This window comes from Pseudorca crassidens, chromosome 5 (genome assembly GCF_039906515.1).
Source record: "Pseudorca crassidens isolate mPseCra1 chromosome 5, mPseCra1.hap1, whole genome shotgun sequence".
In the NCBI taxonomy this organism is placed as follows: Eukaryota; Metazoa; Chordata; class Mammalia; order Artiodactyla; family Delphinidae; genus Pseudorca; species Pseudorca crassidens.
In genome coordinates, this window is record NC_090300.1 from 104,489,665 (window position 1) to 104,504,691 (window position 15,027).

Sequence of the window (15,027 nt, forward strand, 5' to 3'; positions counted from 1 at the left end):
TTTTTGATATAAGCTTCTTTTGGATTTCAAGATATGGTCATTCATTCATTGAATATATATATTTTTAGTGACTACTATGTGTGCCAGATATTCTGCTAGACCTTGGGCTTACAGCATGAATGTGATAAAAGTTATTTCTGCTTTCTTGTTATTAACATTTTAGCTGAATGGCTAGATAAACACAAATACACACACACAAACAGAAGAATAAAATTCAAATTATAGTAAGTGCAGTTACAGAAATCAAAAGGAAAGGAGCTGAAATAACCTGAGAAATATTCTGAGAAGGCCTAATATAGGTGATGTGGAAGATGTTCAGAGGGGTGGGAAGAATATTAGAGGTAGAAGATGTGTGGCTCTTTAGTCAAAAAAGATTTTAAAATAGTCATGGAACTGTCAGAAGATCACTGTGGCTAGAATGCGGAAGGAGGAAGCAAGAAGTGAGTTTTAAGGAACAGGAAGGGGTTGGATAATGCCAGACTGCTGGCTCATTGGAATGAGTCTGAATATGTTTCTATACTTAACAGGAAGAAACTAACAGATTCTATCTACAGAAGTGATGTGTTTCAAAAACAGCATTCTGGCTGCAGTGTGGGGAATGGTCTAAATGAGTACAGAGGACTCAGTAGCAAGATCTGTTATATACTGTTAGAGTAGCATAACATCACTCCTAAATCTATATGATTGTGTATTGGCTTTGAGATATTAAGAAGTGTTACATTTTCCTTTTTCATTTTGCTGGATCCTGATATCAGCAACCTAATGGGTAGGACTCAGACACCTATATGTACGTTTCATGTTCCAGAGAGTTAAGAAACGTCTACCTTCAGAAAGGAAAATATGGAAGGGATTAAAAACTAGAGCACAGGGATAGGCATAGTTCTTTACCTCCAACCTAGACTCATGGCTAGGAGATAAAGATTCATTATCATTATCATAATAATGTCTTCCTACAGAATGACATATTCATATTGTTGTTCTTTTCTCTTATTTATAATGGAAAAACATGAATTATTATTCACTTACATTTCCAAGAACAGGAAGAATGTTATCACTTATCTTATGGGTGTCTGCAAGTATGTGACTGTCCGCCTAGAGATACTTAAATAAAAACGGCAGACACCCTTCTTCCTCAAGGGCTCTCAGACCAATTAGCATGACAATTAAATAGCTTTTTAATTGCTGTTAAATTATGCCAGCTAAACTGTGATTTCATGCAAATATTAAGCTGTAATGACATGCATGAATCATTTACTAAGATTTAGAACTTAGAACAAAGAGAGACAATTAATTCTAATCCTCAGATTCAACTAAATTATGTGTCACTAAGCTTTTATGAATGTGGCCTGACTGCTTTGTTATCATTTATAAATTATACAAAGATTATGTGACGCCCAAGGAAAAAAAATCTTGGCAGCAATAACTCTTTTGGAGACATCTGTACTGAAAACTCTCAGGGATTTTCTTATGTTGATTTTTTTTTCTTTAAAGGAAACACGTACTTCACATAGAAAAAAGCTATCTCCACACTACACCCTCCAAACCAACCTCATAAGAAAAGGACAATTATCCTAATTTGCAGCTAGCTGTTTTTCTAGCCCATCATGTAATAAACTTAAATAAAAACTACAATTTTATTTCTATTAAAAAAACACACTTTCAATCTTCTTCTTCTTTTTTTTTTTTTTTTGGCTTCAATTTAGATTTCCCCTTTACACATTTAAAGAATAAAGAAATAGTGCTCTAATAGTAAACTTATGAGAAGCTTGTGGCAGTGCGGTCCTGTCCCTCCCCAGAAGAGCATCTGGCCATGCAGTCCCCATCTTCCTCTCAGAGTAGCAGAGGCCAGGTGAGCTACAATTTATTTTATTTTATTTTATTTTTTCTTTCGGTACGCGGGCCTCTCACTGTTGTGCCCTCTCCCGTTGCGGAGCAGAGGCTCCGGACACGCAGGCTCAGCAGCCATGGCTCACGGGCCCAGCCACTCCACGGCATGCGGGATCTTCCCGGACCGGGGCACGAACCCGTGTCCCCTGCATCGGCAGGCGGACTCCCAACCACTGCGCCACCAGGGAAGCCCCAATTTTTTTAATTTAATTTAAATTTTTTCTTTATGGAAAATGTTTTAAACAGAACTATATTTCCCAAAATACATCATACATAATATCTCTAGTCCCATGAGATACCACAAAAAAAATGAGTTCTGTGCTCAAATTAAGATTCCTCTGGCAGATTGACGCTGAAACAAAAGAAACACAATTTGCTTCACTTTGTTGAATCCAACATTTCCCAAACGTTTATTCATGGAATGTTATTTTCTAAGAAGCATATGAAGGAATACTAGCATTCTGCAGAACACCCTTTAAATAAAGGTTGACACTGAAGGAGAGCAAACTTAGGGGTCACATTTCAGTTACTACATACTTTGCTGTAGATTTCATATTTTATGCTTATAATTGCAGAAATATATTAACTCATAAATAAACAGGGGTCTTTTTCATATTAACTGAAGAGTGACTATTCATTCACCCATTAACTCTATAATTGTGGCTTACAGATGCATTTTTTAACCTTAAGAACGATGAAAATTTGATCCAAATAACTGAAAATCATTAAAGGCTATTGCCTATTAAACTTTATTAAACTATATTTTCCAGTTCTTAACTTACTACCTGGCAATAATTTAAGTGTGTTTGTTGGGGACTTCCCTGGTGGTTGTGTGGCTAAGACTCCACGCTCCCAATGCAGTGGGCCCGGGTTTGATCCCTGGTCAGGGAACTAGATCCCACAAGCCACAACTAAGATTCAGCACAGCCAAATAAATAAATATTTTTTAAAAATGTGTTTGTTAATTTAATGACTACCAAGACTTTATAGTACAGTTTCCTAAGAAAAAGCATATTATTTACATTGAGTTTACAAATGAGAGAAAAATAGTTCTATGTTTACCTATGTCAAAGAGAACATCAGAATATATATATATAAAATCATCTAGAGATGTTTAGGCAAATATTTTGCAAAGGAGTAAATTACATGAATAAATGAAAAAGTACATCTCCAAACTTTAATAATGTACTAAAAATATCAGTTGTCAGATCTGCATATAGACATAATTTAAAACTCTAAAAGTCATTTCATTCTTTGCACTATCACTATCAATTTTAACTTTATCTATCTTTATCTAACTTTATCTATATTATTTATTAATCTAATATCCTTCCTATATAATCTTTGAAAAAGGTATTCAATAGGAGCCCTGTAAACAAAATTTTGTATTCATATCTAAACCACTATGTGCTCTATCAATGTTTTGTTCATAAAATGTTTGTGTATTTGGAAATGGATGATGAATAATCACAAAACTGGGGCTTCAAGCTCACCACAGGGAAGGAACTAAATCAATTTATTCAGATAAAGAAATGAGGCCCAGGAAAGTTTTGTAATTATGTCAAGGTCATGAAATGTATTAGTGGTAGGATGATACCTAGGTCTTTTTATGTTTAGATTTTTTTTTTTCTATCACATTTTCTGTCACAATGTATTCATCCTATAAATAGGAAAATGTTTTATAGTGCTTTGCTTAGAGAGTACTGTCAAATGCAAATTTTCAAAACACACAAATTAGAGAGCAATTTATTGCCTTCCTACAACAGATTTCTTTTAATAATGTTACCTTAAAGCATTTAAAAATATTTACGGAAGAGTAACTAAAATTAAACCTTCAAGATAAATACTGCTGAAGATACAGAAACATGTGCACTTCAAATCCTTTGAATTCTACATATTCTCATCTATTTCAATATTATTGTACTTACTTCAGTAACTAAATTGATGTCTAAAATTAAGACTTGTCCATTAGTGTTTTCATAATACCGTGAATGAAGACTTAGATAATTCTTGCTACATTTTCCCTCATTTCTAAGACTCATAGTTAAAGGAAACAAAAATAAAAAAAGAAATCTAATAGACTAAATACCATTCACTTCCAGAATAAAATCTAAATCTCTCAACCTCGTCTACATTTGTCTTCATAACTAGGCCCATCCCTTACCCTCTTTCTCCCTTTTGCTGCATCTCAATGCCTTTGCACATACTGTTCCCTTACTTTTTTTTGCTCTGTGGAAAATTCCTACTCATCCTTCATGTTCTGATTTAGGTGTTTACCTCCTTTGTGACACCTTCCCATTGTCCTCAGGCAGAGCTGACTACTTTTATACATTGTAGGCATGTATTCAAAAATATATAACCAAAATTTTTTAGCACTTTTTTGTTCTAAGGAGTGTACTTAATATTTCACATGATTTATTTCATTCAATTATCACAATAAACCTGTAAGGTAGTTAATTATATCCCCGTTTTATAGAAAAGGTGACTGGTGCTTACCAAATGTACATATTGCACTGAAATATATGTATTCTTGTATACAGGTCTATTCTGGTCTAGCTTGATCCAAAGGTGGCATGTGCTTTAACTAAGATGAATAGAATGCATAGTTTTGTGCAACCCTACAAGAATTATTTGTCACATAGTGCAAATTTTGAAAAATATTGGAGAGCAGAGAGTTCAAGGTTATAATCTTTGCAAGAATCCAGTGTTATTGATTCAAGAGAGAACCATGTGACTTGAAAATCATGTAAGAAGTGGAAGGGGATGTTTATATTATGAAAACTGGTATTAACTAATAAAAACCCATAGCAAAATGGACAGCCACCCATATCTCATTGGGAAGGAATAAAAGCTTCTCAAAATACAGTTCCATAGACACTCAAAACTTGAAAAATAAGCATTTGTGGCTCCAAATTTCTATGCCATAGAGCGTGGACATAATTTTACCTTGGAAAAATTCAAAAAAACAGTTACCAACTATTTTCATCGATGCAGAAAAAATCTTCAATATAAACCCATAGAATAACTAATTCTAAAAACTACAGAAATATGCTATAATTTTGTAGGTCAAGAGTTAAACGGCAAAACCACATTCATAATAAAAGCACACTAAAACACAAATGAAGTCATGAGCAGCCTGTGCTTGGGCGTCTTGAGTAAAAAATCATCCAATTTTGCTAAATATCACAAAGAAAAAAATCTTGCACACCTACATACAGCCCTTTCTGTGTCTGAGTCAGTTATTTTTAATTAAATACTCATTAGAAATAAGAGAAATATGATGAGACTAAGCACTGTCATATTTTGGGAGGGAAAAGCAAAGCAATAAATGAATAGATTAAAGCCAATTAATAAATCTTTCTCAAAAGGCATAGCACTGTAGGGATAATTATGAATGTTCTTTTTCCAATTATGGATTAGTCATGGTAAGTGGTCTGTTGTGTACAAGTAGATGATATTAAATGGGACAATTCTCTCTGAGTTCCAACTGTAGATGCCAAGAACAGATTTGCCCTGGTAGCAAGTGGTAATTCAATTCTTCAGCATCAGCAGAATAACCACTTAATATCGCTTCCTATGGAGGAAACTCTCCCAGGTAATTTGGTAAAAGAACCTTGCCTGAAATAAAAATTAAAGTATTTATGTTTAGGAAACTCCATGAAGCTCAAGTGACATCTTACATCAGTGATCTGTATTAGGGAAACTGGGATTCATTACATACAGGTATCTATCCTATAATATAAGGATCATTTTAATTTTAAAAATATACCACTGCCATACATAACGTAAATATTTAGAGTTATTTTCTATAATGAGAACAAGTCTAGAGTATAACACAGCCTGTTAAAGGTAATAAATCCATTTATGCAGTATCTCCCATTCTGGCTTCTGTAAAATTGTGGCTGCTACCTTGTGTTTACAATCAGTCACCTAAGCAATCAGCTGCGCTTTTGTGTTTTCAGTTGTGAGACAGAAAAGCAAGGAACCAGAATTTTTTTTTCCATGCACAAGAAGCTTAGGGGAGAGGGGGAGAGAGAGAGAGAGAGAGAGAGAGAGAGAAAGAGGAAGAGAAAGAGAAAGCGAAAGTGAAACGAAAGCGATGGGGCAAAAAAAGAAAAAATAGCAAGTAGAGCAGGGGTATCTGTATAGGAGCATCCTATACCCACCCAGAGTGGAGGACCTGAGTAGGGCAGATGAAACGGGGAAGAACACCTTTCCTGATGCATCTCAACACAATATTTGCTCTATTCAAAGTAAGAGTGAGAGAATAATGACTTTCTTAAATGGCCAATCATTCCAGAAATAAAGAAGCCATGTTTTACAATGTTAACCTTAGAGCAAAAATAAATTCAACTTTTACACTTTCATTCCAACCACTGTCACTGTATACCAAATATAAAGATAAAAAGACATGGTATTTGCCTACGTATTAAGAATGAAATTGGAAGAAACCGTTTTACTCAAGGTACTTGACTACATATTTAGATGACCAAGAAAAGTGAAATCCTTAATGATGTGCAAAGGTATTACCCATATATATGATTTGCATTTTATGTTTTGAACTTTTCTAAGTAGGCAGCACAAATGTTCGTTGAATGTGTTAATCTTCCAGCACCTGTTCAGTAACTAAAAAAAAATCCTCCTATTGATTTAAACACGAGAAACATCAAAGTGAAAATGCGATGACTGTGGAATTACATTTGTCTAACTTTTTATGCATCTGTATATTAGACCCTCACTTCATTTCTCTCAGTCCTTTCATGCTCTCTGCCTTTCTTGCTTGACAAGTACTTTCTTAGTAACTCCTATAGTCCTTTGTTTCTCCAACCTTAGTGAGCATTTTTCCCTTCTGGCCTAGAAAAGCCTTAGACAGTTATTTTGATAACAGACTTCTTGGCAGGCAGCAGAGTCTCCTGTGCTCTGAACTGCTCTCAGAGGCAGCCCTAATTGACCAAGAGATGATATTGTGGAGTGTCCTCCACGGCTCATCCTTTAAAGCACAGAACATACATTAATGAGTCACCTGAGAAATAAAATTAAGAGTTTATGAAGTAGATTAATAGAGAAAACACTTCAGCATTTTATTTTAAATTTCTTATTCTTAATTTCTTTAATATACTTTGCAGTTCATGTAAGAGAAGCACAATGAATGTTTTAAAAACATTCATTTTTGATTTTTAAAACAATGTTTTAAAAATCAAGACGATCCAAACTTACAAGTATGTTGCTGGTATAACTGGATATTAGGACTGTTTGAGAGATCCTAATATAGTTAAAATTAGAGATGGAGAAAGAGGCCAGGGCTGGACTTTGGATGTTCTTGGATTGACTCTTACAATTTTGGCAAATAGGTGTTGGGCTTTGAAAGATGTTATGCAGAAGAAGTGGTAATATGATCAAGGTTTTGTTTTCGTTTAAAAATAATATTTTCTAATAGTTTGGAATATTTGGAGGGATGGAAGACTAAATGAAGGAGACTTGCCAAAATATCATTAAATTAGCCCAAGAAAGAGTTGAGGGCCTTAACAAAAAAGGAAAGGACCAGGAGTTGATATGAAGGAATGGACAGAAGGAATACTAAGAAGTAAAACTGACAAGTCTTGTGACTACTTGGACACGTCAAGGGTAGGGACAGGGGTAATGATTCTAAGCTTTCTTGCTTGGATGCATGGGTAGATGAGGATTCACCAGGATAAGGAAACAAGCTGGGATGGATGAGCAGGCTGAGGTAGGAAGTAATAAAATTGACTTTTGTAGGTGAGCTAAAATTATAAGTTTATTCATTCTTTGAATATTTATTTTGTGCCTAGTATTTGCCAGGTGCTATTATTAGTGCTGGAGACACAGTAAAGAAAGAACATTCATGATCCCCTTGTAATCTACTATGGGTAGAATGACAATAAACAAGGAAATGAGTGTAAAAATAAATCAGATATTTTCAAAGAGTGACATAATGCATAAAAAATAAAATATATGATACAAAAAAGAGTAACTGGGAGGGATTCTATTTTTGAACAGGTGATCAGGAAATGCCTGTCCTAAGAATTGACATTTGAGCCTGACTGCCAAAAAGAAAACAACCATAAGAGGACCTAAAGGGAGAGCACTTCAAGTAGAGGAAACTGCTGGCATTAAGGATGAGAACAAGTACAGCATCATGGAAGTTCATGAGTTTAGTAACCAAGGAGAGTATGGTATGATACAAGATTTGAGATGTGGGCAGGTTTCTGTGGGACACACAGGTTGTCAGATCCTGTAATGAGTTGGCTAGGTGACTTTGGACCTTAAGAGAGGAGATTGGGATATGGATAAAAATATAGGCATCATCTATTTACAGGTGCTAGTTGAAGCCATGAGATTAAGAACATGTGATGAGACAAGAAAGCTAAGAAAGAAGCATGAGAAAAATTAGTATTTAACAGGTGAGCAAAAGAAGAGAAATTATCCCTGGTAACAAACACGATGTTCAGAAAATTAAGTGGGTAAAGGGGAGATTGCAAAGTCTCAGAATAAAAGAGAACAAATAGTTTCAAGAAAAAGGAAGAGATCAACAGAGTTAAATGTCATGAATAACAAGACAAAAATGTTTCTAACACAATACGGCAAATAAGATCATTGGTGAATTTTTCTTAAACAGTTTATTTTCTCACACAGTTCACACAAAGAAAAACATGATTGCAGGAGAGTGAAGAGCAAAAATCTGAATGTAGTAGAGTAAAAAGTAAATTAAAAGTGTGTGAAGAAGTAGCCATAGCCGATGAAGACTGCTTTTTCAAGGTACTTGTTTTGGGAGAAAAACTATTGGACTGGGAACATTATTTAATGATAGAAGTTTGAGTACACTTATAGGTGGTGAGAAAGGAATAGTGGAAACAAAAAATCAAAAGAGGAAGTTAACAATAATAGCCCAGTCCAATAGATGGAAGGATTTGATCACCCCTCCACAGCCAATATTTCAGGGATGAGCTTTGATTATGAGACACCTTTTTTTTAAACCGTAGCCATTTGAAACAACTAAAAATCTTTATGTGTACACCTCATCAAAGAAGATATACTGATGGCAAATAAGCATATGAAAAGCATATGAAAAGATGTCCCGCATCACGCCATCAAGAAAATGCAAATTGAAACAACAATGATGTACCACTACACACCTATTAGAAACAACCAAAATCCAGAACACTGATAACATTAAATGCTGATGAGGATGTGTAGCAACAGGAACTCTCATTTACTGTAGGAATGCAGAATAGTACGGTTTGGTGGTTTCTTACAGAATTAAACATATTCTTACTATATGATTCAGCAATCACACTGCTAGGTATTTACTCAAAGGAGTTGAAAACTTACGGCCATCCAAAAACCTGCACATGCATGTTTATAGCAGTTTATTCATAATTGCTGAAACTGGAAAATAATCAAGCTGTCTTTTAATAGGTAAATGGATAAACAAACTGTGGTATATCCAGACAATAAAATATTATTCAGCACTAAAAATAGATGAGCTATCCAGCCTTGAAAAGACATGGAAGAATCCTAACTGCATATTACTAAGGGAAAGAAGCCAATCTGAAATCTTCTACTATATGATTCAAATTATATAACATATATATATATATATGGATACAGCACAAAAATAAGTGGTTGCCATGAGTTGGTAGGAGGAAAGGATGAATATAGGCCCAGAGGATTTTAGGACACTGAAAATCCTGTGTATGATACTATTATGATTGATACATGTCATGACACATTTGTCCAAACCCAAAGAATGTACAACACCAATAGTGAACCCTAGTGTAAACTATAGACTTTGGGTGACTATGATGTGTTAATACAGGTTCATCAAATATAATGTACAATTCTGGTGCAGGATGTTGATAATGGGAAGGCTATGCATGTCTGGGTTGGGAGGAGGGAGGTATATGGGAAATTTCTATACTTTCTCTTAATTTTGTTCTTAACCTAAAACTGCTCTAAAAATAAAATCTTAATGAAAATATTTATGTGATTATATCATGTATATTATATGTCTCAAGATTATGAAATTTAAAAAAACACCTATCTCTACAGTGAAAATGCGAAGAAATTATAAAACTCTTAATGGTGAAGTCACATGCTTTGTTGTACCAGAAACTTAAGGGTTGCTGCTGTTTTGATGACAGTGCTAAGGAGCAGGGAAAGATCTCTTGAGGTCCTAGAATCAAATCACTCATATGATTACATACAATACCTATCTAGGAGCTCTTTCCCTACTAGGCCATTTACTAGCCAAATGTCTTAGTTAGTCATTTTCAATATTTTGGTCCTCCATTTTCTTTTAAACCCAAACATTCAAAATCTCCCTGCCCCTGATACCAAGTTTAAAAAAAAAGCTTCCTTTTAAATGCCTGGAAGATTCTCTGAAAGCATAGCTTCAAATGCTAAGTCAAAAACAGCAGAAAGTGATGTGACTGTCTACCTGATACAAATTCTGACCTTTAGATAATATATTATTGGAATAAAGGTGATAAAGAATGGCTTATTCAGAGACACATGATCTAGAAGTTAAGGGAGCTTCCATCTATTAAAAATCTATTAGAATTTGGCTATTGTTTATGGTTAATGAAAAACAGAAAGGTTGACTGCTTATTTGATCCTTGGTCTCAAAAGTTCTGTATCTTGGTGAAGTTACCTTGGTCCTCTTAACTCTAACTGTTCAATGACCTCTTGGCTTGCCATTTTCCTGGTTTTTCTTCCCTAACAATCTAATCTTCCAATTTTTAGGAAGTATGATGCTTTGGAGTTTATGGTCCTTGCTTTTTCTGCATATATTATAATAATTGCTAGGGTCTCTCATCTAGTCAGAGTATAATTCAAAAAACTTTACTTAGGTATGCATAGAGGTAGAGGACTTAATATATTTTGTGAAAAGGTCTTACAAATTCAGTACATTATTTCTTTCAATTTGTAGGAATGTAGATGATGGAAGCTGTGAGTCCAGCAAAATACTATCAACATAAAGTATTTAACAGCTTGAATACTAACTTATCAAATATTATTTCAAAATGAATTGTGAGAGAAGAGCTTTCTGTATCAACCAATTATATAGCAGCTGCTATGTGCCAGGTATTCTTCTTAGCTCTTTTCAAATACTAACTTATTTAATCATTATAAATAACAACAGAATGAGGTAGGTACTGTTATTAACACTAAGAATGGTGCAACAGAGGTTAAAGGGTTAAATAATTTGCCCAAGGCTACATAGCTAGTAAGTACCAAAGCCAAGGTTTACACTCAGATAATTTGACTCTAAAAGATGGTGAACTTACTAGCACACCATGCTAAGTTTTTGCTAAAACAAGGAAAAGAAGTCCTCAAGGAAGTAGCAGAGAGAAGCCTTGAGAGGGGATTTTCCTGTGGCTGGATGAGGGGAGATCTGACAAAAGTTTTCACCTTCCTTTGGAGTTCTCTCTTTTAATCCCTATGGCAATACAGCATGCTGTTCCCTGTCTAAAGCTCTGCTCAGCGATGACCAGAATTAAACCTCTCTGCTTCCACTTGGCACAGTTAAAGCAGGCTAGCATAACTGCAAACATAACTTACAATACCAAGCATAAAAAAGTTTTTTTTTAAAGAGAGAAAATCCGAGAAACATAAAATGTTAAGCTAATAAGTACACATATCAGATTCAACAATGACTGAGGTTCATAGACCTTATTATATCCCATATTTATTTCCTTAATAGTTTCTCACTCCAAAGAACTAAACCTCATCAACTACCTACTCTGTCACCTCATTGAAGGGTTATATTGATGGGAAACAATTTATTCCTTCATTTTGTCAATCGTCTATTTATGGCCTTCTAAGAAAATAAAAAGAGCAGATTCTTCTCTATCACTCTCCTTGGAAGTCCATTTAGTTTCTGATGTAGGTTTTCAGGGATTCTTGCCTGGCACAACTGTAGCCATTGGAAACACTACCATCTACCTAAGCTGGAGCATGTTGTCCAAAATATAATATAATAATATACAGCAATTGTGCAAAAAGGATTACATATAAATAGTAATAGAAACCTTTTCCTGTTCAAAACTATTTCCACAATTAGGTGAGAAATTATATTTAGAATTTTGCTTTTCCTACTTATAAACTTAGAATACATTACTAGAAAAAAATAATATCCAGGTAGCAATTTCTCAGGCTACAATTTTTTGAAGAAAGTAGTCACTCAGCACTTAAGAGTCAGAAAGCAAAAATTACATCTACTAATGAATGTGTTGTATTTTTATTAAATGTATTCTATAAAATATTTTACATTTTATAAGTCTGTAGTAGTGTATACAAATCTATAAACTGCATCAGTTAAAATAAATGGAACACCTCCACTGTCTCTAAGGAATATGTGGCATTACATAATTTTCTATCCATTTTTGCCAGTATGGAATTACATAAGATAAGCAACATTTTGGCACCAAATCATCAACAAGAAGGCAAATTTTCACTGTATCTTATTGATGTACTTAACAAGACTTTTATAACTAAGAGGTGACACTTTACTTTTGCGTACCTTAGCAATGCATTAATATATTCACTTTAATTTTTATAGTGTACAGATAATTTATGATACTTTAATAATAGGAGAATACAAATAATTTAAAATTCTTGGTGCATGCATTAAAATGACCTTCCCATTTAGATTTAATATTCTATTGGTTCCAACCCCAAAATTAGAAAGTGAGAGGTGAAATGTGGACAAAGTCAAAAATATCTTCCTTTAAAGACAAATGTCAAGGAAAACTCGAACTTTTCTATATAACGATAGCACAATGACTTTCAAAGTTCCATACTGAAGCTCCCACACACAGCAAACTTGATGGTCCTAAACTGATGTGCCTTCAAAAGTTCAAGGGTTGAAACAAAAAACAGAAGTTTTGCTTATAGAGCCTCAAAAAACCTTAAACTGCTTTAACCTCCTAAGGACAGATCATGCCTAGGAAAACTTTGCAGGGCCTCCAAATCAAGGTTGGTATATGCATGTCAGTGATCAATGTGATTTTTGAGGAATAAATACATTCTTTGCAAGCAGCTGAAAAGCAATTATGCTAAGAAAGACAGAAACTTTTTCCTTGACTATTATCAAAGACAAATAGCCTAGATGGCATAGGATTTTGTATAGTCTCTTTTTTTTTGTTTTAATTTAGAATAAAAAGACCAAAAGGGTTGGAAACAGGATTTTCAAATGAAAAATGGACAGACTTACTGGTACATGCCATGGAAGGTGGGTCTTGTTCAGCTCGAAAGTAACCCTTTTCACACTGACAGACAGAAGTTGCTTCCATATAGGTTAAACTGTGTGGAGGACATTTAGAACATTTTGTGTTGCCAGCAAATGCTTTATAGAATCCTGGTCTGCAAGCTGCGAACATAGGAAAAACAATATTTTTTATTATCGCTTATTTTATTTGTATGTGTACAACATATTTTAACTTATACACACTTTGGATGTCAGAGTTCAGTTCACACATACACAGAAAAGTCAATACATGCTAATATTAATGAATGAAATTAGTAATTCAAAATAAGTTACCCAATGGGGACCTCATATTTTAGCTGAGGTTGCTACTTTTAAAAGGCATACTTGAAACAAAACTATGCAAAATAACAGTGCTTACCAATGTATGGGAATGCCCACATTAAGGGAGACAATTGTGTAGCTCTGGGAGACGGCATTAAATAACATTGAATCACACCCTTTAAAATTGATTTCCATTCCATTTCTCCCTCAGCTCTTCTGAGTATTTAAGGAGAAAGTCCCAGGGTAGTGTGGGTATATCTTTAACATCTTCCTTACAGGCTAAATTTTTTTTTTTTTTTTGCGGTACGCGGGCCTCTCACTGTTGTGGCCTCTCCCGCCGCGGAGCACAGGCTCCGGACGCGCAGGCTCAGCGGCCATGGCTCACAGGCCCAGCCGCTCCGCGGCATGTGGGATCTTCCCGGACCGGGGCACGAACCCGTGTCCCCTGCATCGGCAGGCGGACTCTCAACCACTGCGCCACCAGGGAAGCCCCAGGCTAAATATTTTTTGAACAAAATGAGAGCTGGCCTTAGACTCAGATTGTAGCAGGACATAGCTATAGTTTGATAACACTGCTTCATTTTTATCAAGATCATTTTTTATTTTTCTGTGGCAAACAATTTTCTATTTATTATATTGAAATAAATTCATTTAAAAATTTAATTTTAAAAGTGGGTAGACAAAATATCAAGTAAATAAGGTATATTTGTTATGCACATATGACAAAAATCATGAAAACTGTAGGCTAATGACTAAATTTTCACAAAACATAATGAAAATGAAATGTAAGTGACTAAAGTTATGCTATCAAATGTTTCACTGAACCTCATTTTCTATTCACTTAAATCCATGTTGTCATTTTCACTGAACATTTTCATAGGAATGGAAATCCTACAAAAAAGGATCCTACTATAAGCTACACATCCGGGGTCCTGAATGGTGGGGGGTTTAATTGTTTCTAGTCTCAAAGAAATGACTGCTGGCCACTTTCTAAATTAAAACTGTTATACAAAATAAAAGAAGTGTAATTTTCCAGTGACAAATATTATGTTAAAAAATATTTTAACAAGCTGTGTATTTTAACTCAACACATTTTCACAAAATGTTCTGTGTAAAAATAAACAAGAATCTTAATTTAACAATAATGCATCTATGAGTAAGGCTTCTGCTTATATATTCAGGAAGGAAAAAAAGTATTTGAAATCTGATACATATTTTATATTTAGAGCACATTCCAATTAAAACTAGCCACATTTCAAGCATGCAATAACCTCATGTGGCTGGCTAGTGGCTACTGTATTGGATAGTGCAGTTTTGAACACAGAAATCTGTTCATTACATCTCCTTGTATAAAAATCTTTGATGACTTCCCATCATCTTTACATTAAAGTTTAAAATATTTACCTTGGATTACAAGTTTACCCATAGCTTGCCTACAGTTCACCCATGGCTTCACCCTGCCTACAGTTCCAACCACATCAGATAAAGCTGCTTCCCTCTCGAACTCCCTCTGTTAAGGCTTTGCCCTTCTGTCTATTCTCAACTCAGCAGGCAGTGATCTTAGAAAATACATCAGATCATTTTATCAC

The 15,027-nt window shown here is 34.6% G+C and overlaps 1 protein-coding gene across 4 annotated transcripts in view; it reads right to left on the minus strand.

The window, feature by feature from the left end:
- EPHA6 (EPH receptor A6) overlaps positions 1-15,027 on the minus strand; it is an 877,027-nt gene that overhangs the window by 513,868 nt on the left and 348,132 nt on the right. For all 4 annotated transcript variants that reach the window (XM_067739161.1, XM_067739159.1, XM_067739160.1 and 1 more), the window contains exon 4: positions 13,124-13,279. In XM_067739161.1, coding sequence (XP_067595262.1) covers positions 13,124-13,279 — 156 coding nt within the window. The remainder of the gene's footprint in view (positions 1-13,123; positions 13,280-15,027) is intronic.